Raw genomic sequence first — 18,377 nt, forward strand, 5'->3', positions numbered from 1 at the left:
ATAATAATTGTAAAACATAAAGCTGACTACTTCGCGGATTTCGCCTATTGCCGGTTATTTTTAGAACGTAACCCCCGCATTAAACGAGTATTTGCTGAATAACTTTTCTATATATAGCTCTACTGTTTTTGACATACTCATAGTAAGTTGTTGATTGTTTTGTTTTTTTTTTTCTCTGCCTCTGGCGTATTATACGAGTTGTATCTATTAAAAGTGATTAGTTGTTTTTCTAATCTGACTTGAGCCTGTTACACGGTGCTGTTGGCTAAAAATGACGACAGTTTTATAAACCGATGACCCGTGTGACCCGAAGTGGCACGGCTCAGGAGCTGGAGAGGCCGGATTGCAACCGGAGGGTTACTGGCTCCATCACCCAGCTCCTCCGAGGACCGCGTGAAGTGGCCATTACCAGATGACCCTTAATTCGCCGTTATTGAACATGATATATGGATGCGTTGGCGAGACCGTACCTTAGAGGCGTCCTTTGCTACTGTATGAATTTATGTGCGAATGTGTGGTTTGCGACACAGAAAAAGCACTTTGAGTGGTCAGTAGACTAGAAAATTGCTCTATAACCACAGTCCTTTTTTACAATTACTTGTGAATAGGGAAATTGCATTGGTCTTGCACACAGTATAAACTTACTGCACGAGAACATTAATTGTAATTTAAAACAGAAAACCCTCACTGATAACATAATCCTGTCTACTTTTATATTGTTTGCCTTTCAAACACATTAAATTCTGACGGCGGCTCCCGAGCTGAGCCCTGTAGGTCTTGCACACTGAGAGAAGTATAAATTCTGACAAGTCTTGCGTTTACTAACCTATAACGAAGGATTTAATGTTTGGAGGCACACAAAAAAAGGGAAGTGAGCAGACCCACCAAAAAAGGATCGAAGGAATCACATCTCAGACTTCTTTACCCTGCTGTTGAAAACCCAGCTCTTACATTTCATTTTATCACTCATGAATGCATCACTCATGTCTGCTGCTAGTTTCCATTTTTTTAGGCACAGGAGTGTTCACATTTTTCATTTTTTTTAATATTTTTTACCCTACTTTAACATATTTTTACTTAACTACCTCCACTGCACTGTCCGCTTTGCTGTTTTAATTGTGTTAATTTTCCCGCCGTTGGACGATTGAAGGTGCATTCTATATCTGATAGCTGGAAAAGGAAAAAAATATACTGTAGTTTTTGGACTTTCGAGCACACCTGAATACAAGCTGTACCCACTAAATTTGAAAATTAAAAAAATTTGTACATACAGTATATTGGCCACACTTGTCTATAAGCCGCAAGTGTGCATTTTTTCACATGAGATATTAACACAGAAACATGTTTCACAGAAAGAGTTTTTTAAACTTTTCATTAAATACGTACCGTAAATGCTTTTTTTTCTGGTCAAAAAAAGTAAAAATACAGTTGCCTTACAAGTACTTACCAAGTAATTGATCCCTTCCTTCATCCTTATCCTGCGCTATAAAACCACTGAAGACTTCTTCAGTGAATTTGTGTAAGCGATGTGTAATTTAATTGGTCCAATGTGACAAGGCTAAATATTTTGGCGACATCCATAAATCCATAAATTAGCCGCATCATTGTTTAAGCCGCAGTGTTCAAAGCGTGTGGGGAAAAAAAGTAGCGGCTAATGGTCGGTAGTCGGAAATAGAAAAGAAGCAGTAGTATTTTGCGGTAATGTCGATGCAACATCCAGAATGTTTTGAAAGATGGAAAATGGTCGACACGGAGGCGATTGTGTACACATTTAAATTCTCTAACAGACTGAAAGACGGTGTGTGTCTGTGAGGGGAAGCACTTCGCGCCCTACTGTCATGTTTTTTTCGCCGAACTGTTACGCACTCTCATCTCAGAACACCACCGCAACACGATCGCTGATTCAAATCACCAGGTATCCTTAATTACCATCCTTCCTCACTAAGAAAATAAAAGCCTAACAGCCATGTAATGACGAACAGTAATTTAATTTGTGGTTTGACGGAGGTGAGTTTTTAGTGAGTGCACGCAGGTGTGTGAGACGGAATCAGCCGGTGTGTTTATTCGCGTTCGAAAACAGACCGTAGGGGAGAACATTAACGGACGGATGTACTGCGGAGAGTTTAAGATAAGATAAGATAAGATAAGAACAACTTTATTAATCCCGAAGGAAATTGTTGTGCCAGAGTTACAGAAAATATAACAGTAATAAATAATAAAAAGAAAAGGCAGAATTAGAAATAAAATAAACTATAAACTATAAAGTGTCTCAGTGAAACTATAAAGTGTCTTAGTAAACAAGTGATAAAACTATAAGTGTCTTAGTAACAAGTGAGGTAAGGAGTGCACAATAGTATGATAAAGGAAAAATTGTCGTGTACTGTTATGAAATGAAATATTGCAGTTCTGAATATTACACAGTGAAATGAAATATTGCACAGTTTTTGTTTTTTTTTAGGTTAAAGATAGGTTTTTATGGTTGCCGGCGGCTGAATAAGAATTGAGTTTCTCAATTCTTAAGCGTCATCTCTTCATCCACATAAAACTAACGTGAAAGACCACCGCATTTAATTCATTCATCAAAGAAAAATCAGACCGTCCGTTTTTTTCCTCGCATGGAAAGCTGAATACGGTCCATTATGGGATGCGGCGCTCTATATGCCCTTGGATCTTCAAATATGATGAATAAATGTGTCCATTAGGTTTGATCAGATGCTTGCTGCGCAGACGAGTGTTCGGCATCTGGCGTGACGAAACGGGATTTTTTGTATTGCAGTTTACACTCAGTGATGGGTTTGAGAGGTTTTAGATTATGGATGCTGAATTTTGTGAAGGTAGTTAAGATTCCATTTCTCTCTTCCAGATGACCTCTATTTCTCAAGGGTCCCCAGTTTGAGCTGTGCTCATTTATCGCACCATCCTGCGACCGAAAAACACGTTCCCAGAGCACCGAGACGAAATTTTTACACGTAAATTTAAACCTCGGCACAAATTTCTCAAATTATCCTAGTGTATATACTATTAAGGACATCAGCTAAATCCTCCAGTAATGAAGATTAAATGAAATATAGCTGTAAAATCGGATAGATTAATTGTGAAATTTAAAAAAGGAGTATACAAAGTAAAGTGTATTCTTTAACAATTTACAGCCTTTTTAATGCGGCCCCTTAGAAACACCACAATCCATCAGCTAGAGAGATAGTTAATGAGGTGTGGCATGTATCGGCTGCTGTACAAATGGGTGACCGATAGACTGTGAATAGTGTATTTAAGTCAGTAGCTTTATCAGACGTACAAACCACCGCGCAAAGTAGAAACCTCTTCCCATCGTAGCCATTCCTCGCTTGGGATGATCAGAGTCGCCGCACTGCTATGGAGTTCTTTTATTGTGTGTCCCGTTAAAAAGGCTGGAAGCCGTGATGCATCAGCTTAATATTAGGAAATAAACTGTTTTTTAATGAGATCCCCCAGGGCCTGTGAAACGAGTCATGTAGTTATTTTTATTAATAAGAAAAATTAAGAGATAAATAGAATAAAAAAATAAAATAAAATTTCTTTCAATATATTTTCGCATGTACTCCACTGACTTTTAGTTAAGTTAGATTAAGTTTGGCTTAAGTCAGTTTGCTTAACTGGCTTAGTGTTTCCTTGTTGGCAAACTTGCTTGATTATTGTCAAAAATCTTCCTCAAAAAGCCTAAAATAAGCAGAAAATTACTTTAAAGAAAACAAAGAGAAAAGGACACGAATGAAAAGTTGAAAAAAAGATTCAATTTTGTTTAAACTTTTGAGAAAAAACTTTTTAAACTTTTTAAGTGTAAAAATTTGAAACTTTAACATTTTCAAAAGTCAAATTTTTAAAGTCTTTTTTCAAATTCTTTTTGGGAGTCACTTGTCTAAAAGTTCGGCAGTTTATGATGGTCAAAGCCAGGAGTGAACTGCAGAAAATTCAAAGCGGCACTTCGTGTACGGAAAGTGTTCATTCTGACGTACACACATTTTTTATTTTTAGGCACCGACAAACTACTTTTTTTTGATCTTGGGTTTTCATTTTTTTCTCCCCCTGCACCACTTTCCTCTCTGAGTGACATGATGCCTGCTTCCTCACTCCAAGAAAACAAGTGCTCCCCTGCCAACGTCTGTCATTCCTACAGTACAGAAATTGATGTTGTGCCACTAAACCTCCATAAAGCACCCGCGTAGAATAAGTTGGGAAAGTTGCTTTTTGGTGCACGTGTGTAACGTCCGAAAAACTTTCAATCCGCAGCTCCTCTCTGGTCTGAAATTCTCTGTGTGTCTTTAAAATGTCTGGTTTCAATGCTTCTAATTTAGCTGGTGTCATTTTAGTCCTGAAGGGACTACATTTGAGTTTAATGTCAATGACGGGTCCTCAGGAAACTAGTAAGGTTTACCGAGTGTGTGAGGGTGGGTGCGGGGGTTCGGTGAATGTGTCGGTTTGACGGGGGGGCGGGCTGTCGAGGCTGCAGCCATGCTTTGGCAGGTTGTAGTTTTCCCCTCAGAAATCAGCCGTTCTCTGAACTGTTAAATCACACTAAAAGTCAACCTTTGAGAAGAAAATTAATTACTTTCTCTCCATCTCCTTTCAACCCCCCCCCCCCTCACATTAAGCAGCCCTCATTCTCGTTCGTTCCCTCACAGAAAGGCGAAGAATTAGTTTAGCCACAGGTGATATTTTTTACGGGTGAAATATGGCCCTTACATATGACCCTTTGTGCTTTACCATTTTTCACTTGTTTTGGCAGTCAAGCTGTGGATAACAGTATACAGTAGTCCCTTGTTTATCGTGGGGGTTCCAGAACTAGACGCGATGAATAAAAATCAGCAAAATAGCAAGAGTATTTTTATTTTAAAGCTTTGTGACCCTCTCAAAACACTTACAAACCTTTCCCATACTCTCTGGTAGACAAATCTGCCACACAGTAAGACCCCAAAAAGATGAACCATAATATGGCAAGGGACTGCCGTAGTTCAGTCCAGTCTTGCCCACCATGTTTTGGCTAATCATTAAATTGTCTAGTTTTCCATTCCCGAATCCAGATCATGAAATACACTATTTGGCCAAAAGTATTCGCTCACCCGGTCATAAAATCGTAAAAAGGTGTTCCAATCATTTCCATGGCCACAGGTGTATAAAATCAGGCACTTCGGCATGCAGGCGGTTTTTACAAACATTTGTGAAAGCAACTTAGCCACAAAATGGTAGGCCGGGTAAAATGATGGTGCGGGGTCAGTGGATGCTGAGGCGCAGGGTGCAAAGAGGTCGCCAACTTTCTGCTGTCAATCGCTACAGACCTCCAAACTTCTTTTGGCCTTCAGATTAGCTGAAGAACACTGTGCGGAGAGTTCATAGAATGGGTTTCCATGGTCGAGCAGCCGCATCCAAAACCCATTGCCAAGTGCAATCCAACGCATCAAATGCAGTGTTGTAAAAATACGCCGCCGCTGGACTCTAGAGCAGTGGAGAAACGTTCTCTGGAGTGATGAATCGCGCTTCTCCGTTTGGCAATCTGATGGACAAGTGTGGGTTTGGTGGTTGCCAGGAGAACGGTACTTGTCTGACTGCATTCTGCCGAGTGTGAAGTTTGATGGAGGGGTTAAAGGAACTTTTAAAGTTTAAGCATACCAAGACATTTTGGATAATTCCATCCGCCAACTTTCTGGGCACAGTTTAGAGCTGGCGCCTTCCTTTTCCAACATGACTGTGCACCAGTACACAAACCAAGGTCCATAAAGAATGGATGACAGAGTTTGGTGTGGATGAACTTGACTGGCCTGCACAGAGTCCTGACCTCAACTCTTAAGGAACACCTTTGGGATGAAATTGAGCAGAGACTGAGAGCCAGGCCTTCTTGACAATCATCAGTGTGTGAACTCTCAAATGCACTTCTGGAAGAATAAAAACCTTGTGTTATCGCTGCAAAGGGGGGACCGGCACGCTTTGGATCAGGAATGGGATGTCACTTCAGGTAATAAGCGAGTCAAGGCCATATAGTGCAGGTGAAGACTTGCTGCCTGTTTGTTTGTATTTGCGATCCGTGCCCAATATCAGGTTCAATGTAATAGGACCTTGGAATATCAAAATACATCAATATGTTTTGATTTAAAAATTCAAACCACACCGGAGCATTTCATTATACTATTTTATGGCTCTGCTGGGCTTCCAACCCTTTCCTCTTCTTCATCCTTCTCAGGTTCAGATAGAGGATGTGGAGGACGAGGAGAAAAGATACGCCCTGTTCTTAGAGCTGCTCGAAACGGCGCAGAAGTGGGAGGACTTTCAGCAGCTTGTGCTACTCCTTCAAGCGTGGCCGCCCATGATGAGAGAAGAAGTGTAAGATGATTATCATCTGTCTTTTGTTTTGTTCCCATGCAGCTGTTCAAGTTTTTTTTTTTTTGTTTTGTTTTTTTCCCCTGACACTTATACATAGCTACATAGCAATACCATAGCAATTGTGTGTCTATCAGGGTTAATGTAAATCCAAAGACAACTACTGGTTAGTGTCATTTGGTACCAAGTGTAGAAAAGGAGGGGGTAAGTAAGCCTCACATTAGAATCAGGAAATATTTTATTTAACTGAAAAAGTCCCCCCCTGCCGTGTCATTCTTGTTGGAGAAGGAATCAAGAACTATGACTATATTATCTCAGAGGCTGCACACTGGAAATGAAAACCGGCGTCCTCACAAAGCTCCAAGCTTCATGCAGAAGCTTTTGCCGGTGTCGTCAATGAGCGCCTAATGACGCCACGGCTCTCCCCGTGCTGTTTTGTTCTGGATCAAAAAAAAAAAAAAAAAAAAACAGCGCAGCTTTTTAGGGTCGTCGAAATGATGGCGGGTAACACGGCAAGGCCGAGGCTTTTAACGAGTAGCGGGGTTTTTTCGTTGGGACAACTTACAGGCACTGCATCCGTGGCACGCGGTTTGAAGGTCAACCACAAATGGCGTGATCCAAACTGGCTTCTTTAATCTAAGTTACCATAACACTGGGATCAAATGGGATTACATTGACTATCACAGTCTTGTTAGACTGCAAATCCAATCAATCGAAATAGATATTTTGATCTATTACTCAACTTCTCTCTTAATCTACTCATCTATCGACCTATTGGTCCATTTAGATGATCCGACCGTCAAAAGCTCGTCGCACACCAGAGGGTTTTCATTAAGTCACAGTTGTCCGAACCACCTTCTTCCCTTTCGAAGATCCAGTAAATGACCACTCGGCGTGATTCATGGTTCGATAAAAATTAGTCAAGGTCAGCTCTTACGACCTTAATGACAAACATGAGCCGGCAGTGAAGTTACCGGGATCCAGCAATATCGTGGAGACGTTTCTGGAAGAAAACACTCTGTCTCCTATAAGCTGTGGTCTCCTTGTTATGGAAATGTGTACAACAATTGATAATTATTGGTAAATTAGCATTACACGGCTCTTGGCCCGACATTTCCCCTTCACAAACATATAAATCACAATCAGAATTACTTAAATTGAGTGTTCTCAGTTGCTCCATCCAGTAAAGAAATACGCACAAATTCATAAAAATAGAAAATAAATATAAAAAGATAAAGATCAAATAAGGCAAGTGTCGAGAAATGGTAAAAGTAAATGATAAATAAGAGCAAATACAGCCAGATATAGGTAACAATATTACGATTGTGTGATGTGTGTGATTCAGTGTTAGGAACAACAATAACTATGAGAACAAACTGGATGGAAAATGTGATTAAATTAAGTTATGGCTTTTGGTTTGAGTTAAAAAGAAAATATTTAAACCTTCCCTGGGTGTTCTGACTTCCTGGCATTTTAAAAAACAGAATGGAAATCATTCAGAAAGTTATTTATATGGATAGCGAAGTTGTCATCGCCGTCATTTCAAGCCGAGAAATGGTGGCATAAAACAGCAGAAGATAATGGGATGTTGTTTGGGGCAGGAGAGCCGCTTGAGTTTCATCCCCAGATCTCTCCGACTCGGAGGGTGACAGCCGTGGTAAAGCCACCGACGCTGCAAAAAGTCAGCTGTAATCATTTCTTCTTTTTTTTTTTTTTTAACTGCCAACTTCGCTTTTCTCTCTCTCTCTCTCTTGCTCTTTTTCTTTTTTCCAATAAGTACAGTATTGTGTTTGCAAATTCCATTTTTGATTATGGAATTTGCTTGTTCTCATCTCTTCAGTTGTCCTTGTTTCATCCTTGCTCTGGGTAAATGGCAGAAACTCACACACACACACACACACACACACACACACACAAAAAGCATTGTAATTCGGATGTTTGAACAGTATTGAAGCTTGGATGTGTGATTACTTTTGCGACAGCTGCCACATAAAACTGTCCAGAATAACTTATCCTTGAGAAGGCTCATTTTTTTTTGATTTTGTGTGCGAAGTCTAGAAGATCCTCCGCTGCGCAGGACTCGTATTTAACAGAAACTTATTCAGCGCTCGGTTCGGTTGGAATTGATTTTCCTTACGTCTGAGTAATATTACGTTTTCGGTAAGACCAGGAGGAGCGGTTTTTGGAGCCGTGATGAGAGAAGTAGCTCAAAAAAAAAAAAAAAAAAAGCTTATCCTGTAGTCTGCGAACCCTGCATAAACTGAGTCATGATTCAAAGCACGGACGGAAGCTGGCTGTGACTCACACTGCGCCCTGTGACAGATTTGGCAAGCGCACAAACATGGTCTTCGTGGAATGCAGCAGTCCCCTCCTGTCCCCCATGGAAAAAAAATAAAAATACGGGAGGTAGCGGGGAGCTGAAGCGGGTGCCGCGTTCGCTTCCTCCGGCCACGTCGCGCGAAGGTGAACCTTCTCGTCAGGACAAGAAATTCTTCTGATTTGTTCACCCCTTGTCCATCCTTTGTCGCATCCAGGCTAGAAATTCCAAATGTACGCATGCAGATGCTCCGTTCGACGTGATTAATTAAAGCACTTCTGGAACTCGCGAACATCACCGGTGTTTTATCAACATGCTACCATCTGCCTGTTACCGTGCTGAAAACACCAGGAGGGAAACAAAGCGCACGCCAGCATCAGATGTTTTCAATCTGCTCATCTGCAATCTCCTCCTTTTTTTTTTTTTTTTTTTGTTCCTCCGCAAAGTGTTCAATATTTAATGCGCTTCTTGTCATGTTAATTGCATACATCACTTCCAGCAGCGCTAGTGTTTTTTTTTTTGTTTTTTGTTTTTTTTTTTATTAAAACGTCTCTGCCAGCCACAGGAGGCAGTCACCTTTCTTTTATGGCACACTTGCATGGCACTCAGAATATGGCTTTGCACTGATATACCGTAATTAGACGTTGACCATTTATCAACAACTCCCCCGACATGCAGGAACAGCTCCAGTTAATAGTTGGGAATTCCCAGCAGTTTCCACCTGTCAACCAAAATTTTGTTGTACAATGGCACACTTTTTGTGGCTTTCTGCGATGTTTTATCATTTAAGTCATGATAAAAAGTCCCTATGGGGCGGCGCAACATCGTTCAGCCACATCGGTAGCCGATCTGAAGGCGTTAACAAGGATCTGGATGGGAGGTGTAACATCTTTGTCGCTGCCGGCGGCCAAACCCAGGTTTTCACAGAAAGAGAGTGAATCCAGTTTGCCTGGGTCTCAGATATTTCCCCAGTGCTTGTCGAGGTGAGAAGGATTGATTTAGTGAATTATCACGGCGTCGTCTGCAAATCTCGTGATAATTGGCCCTGTTATCATGTTAATGATTTGAAAGGAGGCTGACGCTCTATTCCCCATGCAAATAATGTGACAATAATGTGATAAGGGAATGATGGTTCATTTCAGATACTATGTTCTTGTGATGGAGTTAGAATATGTTGACACGTTGAAGCTCTTAAGTTTTGTGTACAGAATAATGAATTGTAATTTTTTAATGTTGCAATACTGTTTTGAGATTCACCAGAATTTGGTGTACAATCATGACTTTGAATACCATGGCACATTTCATACAAATGCAAACTTTCATAAAAGCAGGTTCGAACTTCCATAAAATACATTAAAAGGTGTTTGGGAAGAATGATCAGATTTGTTTTAAAGTCACTCAATAGTAATCAAAAATGATAAAATAAGGAACACAAACTCAGTGGATATCAATTAAATAAAGTGGCTATTTATGTTTTTGATAACTTCTCCACACACTTCTGTATTTAACAACATTCATTTTTATATTTCTCAAAATTTAAAAATTGGATATTTTCAATCAGGTCAAGTAAAATACTACGTCGTATAACTGAATGATACCTTTTTATTTGGTAGCTGTTTGGAAATCACATTTTACCCTGTAATCGATATACAGCATGCAGAACCTTCAAACTTAGTCGTTCACCTAAAGTGACAAACCCCATTCTGCCCTCTAGTGGTCTGGAGATTAATATTAATTATCTTGACAGGTATATTTTGTATTTTCATGAAGCACACGGCGGGAAATTAAAGTTTTGGGATGTTGGAATTCCTTGCTTTAAATAATTTTATTCCGGTACTATGCAGACAGAAAATGGTAGATGTGTAATTATGTGCATAATTTTCCATTTTTTGCATGAACAAATGTTGTTTTCCATGTGTCAGAGGAAACAGAATCAGCTGAGGAGAGGAAGTCTCTCTCTCTCTCTCTCACACACACACACACAAACATGCACGATCATACAAATACTACACACTCAAATCTGTTTTTCTTTTTATTTTCAGGAGAGAGTCGGAGCGTAACCCCTGGGTAGTGCTGACTTCATCCCTGCTGACCCGCTGCCCGGAGTCTGAGGTGGAAGAAAACCTGGGTCAGCAGGTTGTCACCATGGTGCGATCTCTTTATAACACCAAACACAAGCTCCCTGCACAGGTAAACATTTTATATTGTGCGTGCCTTAATGCATGCTCATTCTTTCCTGTATAATCTGAAAATTAGAGTGGATAAGATGGGACTTTTGAGTTCTATAAAAAGATAGCTCTCAATAACTCATTGTGCCCTTTTTTTCCCCCCTACTCAAAAATCCCTTCAAAATTTTTAAAAGCCGCACAAGGGAAAGTGATGTCGCAACTTCACGCGCCATAAGTCGTAAATATTTCAGCGCAATATTAGCAGCTAGCTTCGACACCTTCGTTCATATCTAATTTCCAGTGTCAAATATCCATCGCCAGGCTCGTTTTACACCTTATCCTCTGGCAAACGCGTTTTGCATGAAAACCCACGGCGACACGTTCGTTCTTTTTTGCAACCTACCATGGCTGCCCCTTGGTATCTGACAGACTAATGCTATTCATGCCCTGCTGAGCACCGTGGAAGTGCTAAGCCTAATGCCATTCTGTATGTCTAGCTCCAGCTGACTGTGATATTAGTTTAGCGCTAATGCTATTCAGTGGGAATAGGCTAGTGTCTGCCAGGCTGTCTAATATTAGTGCGGGAAGGGGGTGGGAGGTGGGAGAAGAAGGTCTTCTACTTTTCTCCGAACAGCTTTAATTTGAATCTGCTAGAATGAAACCGCGTGAGCCGGGGAGGCAGATTGCATTGTGATATCCATATATTACTAGATAGGACTATGTGACCGCTGCATGCGTGTCTGTTTCTGTGCACACGCCCGTGTTCATCATTTAACCTTCATTTTCCATTGCCTATTCGCCCCACCGTCTCTCAACCGATCGTTTTTTTTTTTGGTTTTATTACAAAATCTCTGATTACATTTCCATCATTCCGTCCATCGCTTCTTTCAACACCCGTCATCAACGCACCTCTTCACACCCCGCTCCCCGATCTCTTCCTCTCCAGTGTGTGGGAGAGATCACCAATTTGCTGCTCCAAGATCAGCGGAGCCTCCAGCAGCCAGCGCTCAAACTAATGGCTGAGAGCGGCGATGATCAACTGCTGAAGCTGACGCTGCATCTCATCAACAGCATGACCGCGGTAAGTGGCCCTGAAAAAACAAAGAATATCGCGTTGTGTCCGCCGCATGGGCTTGTGGAATGATTGCTTTCAGTGTTGAAAAAAAAAAAAAAAAAAAAAAAGGTTAGGCTACTTGGGTTGATCCAGATTTAATAGGCTTTTTATTTTGTTTCTTTTTAAATACTCCTTTGACACTGTCTGATAAGAGGACTTGTCCTGCTCTTCGCCTACACCATAAGCAAGGGACTAAACTAAGAAGCCTTCAGCTTAGCGTAGCACCGTGACAGATACAAAAAAAAAAAAGAAACTAAAACGAACAGGTACGATAAGAATTTTACTCTGAAAAGAGTATTAACATTAATGTAACGCAGGAACATTCATCCACATGATAAAAAAAGGGCCTCTCATTTTGGGAACGCCGACATTAGATAACGGAATAATCGTTCAAGGTGACGCAGGCTGCTCACTGCTGTTTCCATATCAGATAAAAAATTCGCACAAAGTGGGCCTCTCAGACCCCGCTGACCCTCTTTCTGGCTGCAATCAGATAAGACAAAACCTTGCTATTAAGGAACCGAGGCCCCCTTAAATGAAACGTTGCCGTTCCACCTGTATACCTGAGCTTGTACCCCAACGAGAAACAAGGCAAAGAAGGGAGAGCAGGGTAGGCTACATTGTAAAACTGAGGGGAAAACAAATACACACACACACACACATGCTGATAGGCTAATATGGCTTTTGTAGCAGTTCTGGTAAATAGGCTAATTCTGTTTGATTTGTGGAGACCACCCTGGGAACCCCTTCTTTTGGGAGCCCCTGTGTCATGCTAGATAAAGACACATGTATTTATAGATAATGAGCACGGGAGGAAGTCTGTCATGGCAGCTTGACAAATAAGCTTGCCTTCGCCGAGCGAGAGCCAAATGGACGTTTGTGTGAGAGAAATCGCGGTTTATCTCACATATTATATTTCTTGTTGTTATTCATTGAAAGGATTGTGTTCCTATTTCCAAAACATCTAAAGGACATGTCCCTGATGTAGGACACATTTTTAATCGAGCAGCTGGAGCACTGAAAGGAAAGCATTAGAGTATCACATTATATAGTAATAGTATATTGCATATATTATAAATATATAATTTTATACACATATACATATATATGTATATATATATATATATATATATATATATATATACATATGCAGTATTTTTATATGTATACACTGTATGTATATATACAGTGTGTACATAAAGATATTTTTTTCTTTTTTTTTTTTAGCATACATTGCTACTACTAATATAAAAAGATATCTTATTTTGGGTATCCAGTATTTAGAGTGTTTTAAACAGCATAGGAAATGTAGCCTTGAATTTTGAATATTAACATGAGTTTTTTTTAGATTAAAAAAACATCTTCCACACACGAGTACACAAAAGTTATTTATATATTTCCTAAAGAAATAGTTTTTCTATTGTTGTATTTTCATTTCTTTTTTTTTTTTTTTAGTCCTTTGACCACCTGAGACAACCATAATCCTTGCCTACATTGGCATCCAGAGGGATGCCGTCGACTCAGTAAATAATTTCAAAGAATCCCCTCTACCGCTTTGTGCTCACTTGCGACGGCAGAATATGACTTTGCTCATCTTTTGAGGCCTTCAGACACATAGCTTTTTGAAGAAATTCAAAAAAGATTGTGGTTTCTCAAGTGTAATAGCGTGCAATAGTCATCTGAATATCTTTGCATTGTAGACAGTAAATGGCATTTCAGGACATCACCTTGAGTTTTGAGACGATCTCGAAAATGAATGGATTTAATAAAACTTCTATATCCTCTGAATAATCTTTAAAATGATTTTTTTTTTTTTTTTCAATTTTTGCAATACAAAAATTCATCAGTGTAAAAAGTGCTTCGCCACTCTCTTAACAGCCTGGATCACCATTTATTGTCATAGGAACATCTTAAATATCTGATTTCTGCTCGGTTTGCTTCGTTAACAATTCATCGAGCGAAAGTGAGGAGGCCGTGCTATTAATTGGCCACCAGCGTGGTTACTTTTCAATTATTTTAATCATTTTATTAAGGTTTACACTTTTGTCACAGTTTGTTCCACCCCATCATGGCAAGCAAAATTAATCATTATCATGGAGAACCACATGAAAGATTTTCCTAAATGTCACTCTTAATTCATCAAGCCTTCCATGTCTACATTAACAAGCCAGGGGTTAATTTTGGTTCCATTGCGGCATAAATTGATCAACTCTGCATCACGCGGCGCTCTTGATTAAAAACACGAAGCGACATGCTGTGCCGAGTGACTGGCGTGCCCTCTATTCCGGCGCCTTTTCCGACCTGCATCGGAGTTCACAGATTACTGCTCTTATTGTTCTCCTCGACATCATCCCAATTTTCATAAAACAGATGCCTCTGCGATTACAATTAAAATTCAATTCGGGGATTAGTTTTTAATTACAAGGGTGTTATTGACAGCCCAGTTCACGCCAGAAGTCAATCAGACAGTCGTTTATTTAGCCGTAGTACGAGATACGCGTGCGCGGTTTGCTCGCTGAGCCATATTTCTCAGATTTGCCGGGCTAATAGGTAAACAAAGTTCCCCCGGAGGGGCTGAGACATGGGAAAGTGGAAGAAGGAGGCGTGAAGGAAAAGGTGCGGGAATAGCGCCTATGTGATTTGAAAGGCCGATGAAGAGGAAGCAGGTAATTGCGGGAGAGGATGCATTGTTCTTAATGACATGAGGAAATACAACACGGGGTTGTCGTCGTTTTTCATCGGGATCAGAGACTCGCAATATTCCGGTATTGTCAGGGTAACTCATCTTCTCCCGCTCGGTCGCTCGCTTCTAAATTTTCCTGCTCGGCTCCCTTTTGTTTCCTCTTGGCCCGTGTCAAGTGAAGATAAATGGGCTGCGGAGGTGCACAGGGGAGCATTGGATCCTGGGGTGAACACCGACCTGACTAATGGGGGGGGCCGGGATAAGGGGCCGATAAGCGATGTCCCGCTTATACGAATGAGCTGTCAGCGCATGGAGATAGTGCGGCGCGTTAGCGCTAGCACGTCGAGAGGCGCTGTGCAGACCCAACTTTGCAACAGAGGCGGGACTTTGCGGCTCTCGCCTTTTGGAATCGGTGCATCCGCTCCCTGCCGGGTAATTAACAGTACGTCTTCGTTCTTCTTTTTTTCTTCAAAATCCCGTGTGGCCTCTTAAAAAAAAAACAAAAAAAACAAAACAAACAAACAAACAACAAAAAAAAAAACCACACCTTTTTCACAAGCACAATGGCACGAAGACAAGTTTGTGTGTGCTGAGTGAGTGATTATGTGTCTAATTGCTTGTTTGAATGGGCTTCTTGCAGCTTTTGTGCCATATTGGACTTGTTAATCCATCCATGTTCCAGCAACTCGGTATGCTGATCCCTGATTTGCTCGCTGCGTGTTTGTGTTTGCCGGTGTGCGTCACAGGCCGCTTTTATTTATTTATTTCTTTACCCCCTCCCCCCACCCAACCCCCTTAAACTTTTTTGGCTCTTCAGCCTCCCCTTCTGTCAGTTTCAATCATATCAAGCTGCAAAGGACTGCTGAGTGTTTGTGCACACAGCAATGTGAATGTGCACCAGCCAAAGCTCAGGGACGGCTGAGATGGAGAGGTGGGAAGCGGGAGGGGGGGGGGGGGGGGGGACACTTGGTACGTAAGAAAAAAAAAAAGTGACGAGAGAGGGAGAAAAGGAGTTGTGCCGTGTTGTCTGGCATTCCGAGGGAGCTTTATGATTTAAATGATAAAAGACGGTTGGCCATGCATTATGTATTAGGCATTGTACGTGTATGGTAATTCCAATTAAGCTGTGAGCTGGGTTCAGCATGAGGAAGAGAGCCAAGGAGAGACAAATAAAAAGGAAGTGAGTGACGTGTAGAGCAGGAAAAGGAAAATAAGGGTGTGGAAAATTGACCGGATCAACAAGCGCCGGGGAAACAACCCCGGGCTGTCGCTCACAGGACGGGACGGCGAGAAACGAGAAGGCAATCGCGGCAGTAAGAGGGGGGGTATGACATTTTACATGAGCGGTTTGATGTGTCAGTTTCTCTTGTCACGCCGAGTGTTTGCTGATTCACTGGCAGCGTACGCGGATGTTAACGCACACACACACACACAAGACAGGGGATGATTCCTATTATTCCACACACACACACACACGCCGTCGTCTGAACCTTTATCGGCGTCTCGGAAGGGTTTAACCCCGACAAAGACACACCGAGCTCAGTCCGCCACGCAAGCCGGGGCGAGTTTTCATGTCGCCCCCGCGCCGTTGACCTTCGAGAAAAGTAACAAGCCGCGTTAGACGTGCGTCCTCCTTCAGTCAGATTAGTTTGGAGTTGAGGCACTGGCGAGGAGTGGGATCATTATGGCGCTGTCGGGAGGAAATATAAAAATGAGCGAAAGGAAGGAAGAAATTGTGCAAGAGAAGTTGCCAGACAGCGCCGGAGGATTCCGGTTTACCAGACAAAGCGAGGGAACATTGACAAACATCCGGAGAGGTTTTAAATGACGGAATAATTTTTAGACGATTTTGTGGTGTGTTACAACTTGTGGTGTGTTACAACTCAGTTATCACACTGGTAAAGAATCAGAAGTATCTCGGGAAGCGCAGCACTGCAATGAACAGAGGTTGCGATATCTTTTGTAAAGATATAAGGTTGATTATGTAAGTTTCATCATTTTCCTACAAAAATGTGCATGATTCTACTTCAGGCTTTATGTGTGGGGCTGAATTTACAGGCAACTTGCAGGCTGGCATTGACCTGAAGATTGCTTTAAATGTGATAAACAAATCTTCAATCTTTGTAGTTACAGTTAACAGTTAAGACAATTCATATTTCATTGTATTTCTTATTCTTCCTCCTTTCCGCTATTATCTATTACTGTTATGTTTTTTACTTGAAACTCTTGCACAACAATTTCCTTCGGGATAAATAAAGTTGTTCTCATCTCTCATCTCTCAAAGGATGTGTAAATTCTCAAATTCATCCATTGCGCAAAAAATATGAATGCAATAGTAACATGTGCGACACTTGAAATATTCTTTCATTGGGTTTGCAGCCACTGTCAGAACAGTGCGACTGAGACGAAATAGGCTTTTTTTTACGCGTTTTTAATCTTGACACGTGTCTGTCAAATTAGAGATGTAGCTCGCAATTTGTATTGAACACATACTCCATTTGTGAAAAACACAATGCGGGGCATTTCTGCATTAGTGTGCTGGAGGCCGGGACGAGAAAATGCAAATAATTAAACCCGTGCATTCCAATTTGCTCGGGATTGAAAGCGATGATCGCGATTGTGACGGAGCCTGCGAGGAAATGTCAAAGGACGATGCGCCGTCATTACGTCCGGCTCCCCTTTAATATGTCACAGTCTGAGTTGAACGCCGGACCGGTAGCTGCGAGGAAAAAAAGGTTACAGCGATTCAAGGCATACAAAGGAAAGCCAAAGTTATCTGCTCCGCTCTGATATCAACATTCCCCTCCATCCGTCCAATTCTCCGCTGCTGCCCTCACATCTATTTTCACTTGGCTTGTCAATCCGGCTGTCTGGGAGACTCAAATCTGCTGTCTTTTTTGACTCTGTCAAGCAGTAATAGCCTGGGAGGTAGGAGCGCGTGCGTGTGCAAACGCGCGTGTGTGTGGTGTGTGTGTTAAGCAATGCCGATGAAGAAGAGCATTTTACCGTTCCTTGGCTCTGTTTGCTTCAGGAGTACACGTGGTAAAATCGTCTGTGCAATTATTTACAAAATGTGCTTTTTATGCCCCCTAAATATCTAATAGAGCACAGCATCACCACAGAGTCGTCTGAATCTGTATTCACCTCAGCCTTCCCCCAACACTTTACATCTGATAGTTTGTGAATATGTTATCGCTTTCTAAACACATTTACCCTCATTTCTCGATGCGGCAGCAAATTCCAGTCAATTTCCACCATCTGGTAAAGCATACTGACCAGTGACAACCCCCCCCCCCCCCCCCCCCATGTAGGAAGCTGAAAATACTGATTGCTGTAATTATCGCATTCTCCGGGTCAAACAAAGTCATATTTGTCAAACCGCCACCTTTAATCGAACACGTGTCTCAAGTGGCATCGTAGGGTGTCAGGAAGCGCCGGTGCATTTTGGTCAAATTCTGTAAACATCCCCTCACGATTCATTTGTTCTGCATGTGTGTGTTGGTGTTTGTGCACAATCTTGGTTCATTAGATGAAAAAGCTATGTGTCTCCAATTAAACCTCAGAAAGGGTGTTCAGCCAATCAGCAACAGAGACAATCAACCTTTTCAGGAAGTAGACAGTTTTTTTTTGTTTTTTTTTTGTGCATTTGACAGCATAGGAACCGAACCAGGACCTCGGTTCCTTCGACCATTTTAGCTACTCCAAAGCAGGGTCTTGTTATTGTTCCCTAGGAGCAATCTGACGTAG

General features: G+C 41.4%; 1 protein-coding gene across 2 annotated transcripts in view; it reads left to right on the plus strand.

Annotated features, from left to right (window-relative positions):
• nbas (NBAS subunit of NRZ tethering complex) overlaps nucleotides 1–18,377 on the plus strand; it is a 167,784-nt gene that overhangs the window by 143,984 nt on the left and 5,423 nt on the right. For both annotated transcript variants that reach the window (XM_086167558.1, XM_086167559.1), the window contains exons 50-52: nucleotides 6,212–6,351; nucleotides 10,708–10,855; nucleotides 11,780–11,914. In XM_086167558.1, coding sequence (XP_086023684.1) covers nucleotides 6,212–6,351; nucleotides 10,708–10,855; nucleotides 11,780–11,914 — 423 coding nt within the window. The remainder of the gene's footprint in view (nucleotides 1–6,211; nucleotides 6,352–10,707; nucleotides 10,856–11,779; nucleotides 11,915–18,377) is intronic.

The sequence above is a fragment of the Fistularia commersonii genome, chromosome 20 (genome assembly GCF_037954325.1).
Source record: "Fistularia commersonii isolate RoL2024-O1a breed Wild chromosome 20, RoL_Fcom_v1.0, whole genome shotgun sequence".
Classification (NCBI taxonomy): domain Eukaryota; kingdom Metazoa; phylum Chordata; class Actinopteri; order Syngnathiformes; family Fistulariidae; genus Fistularia; species Fistularia commersonii.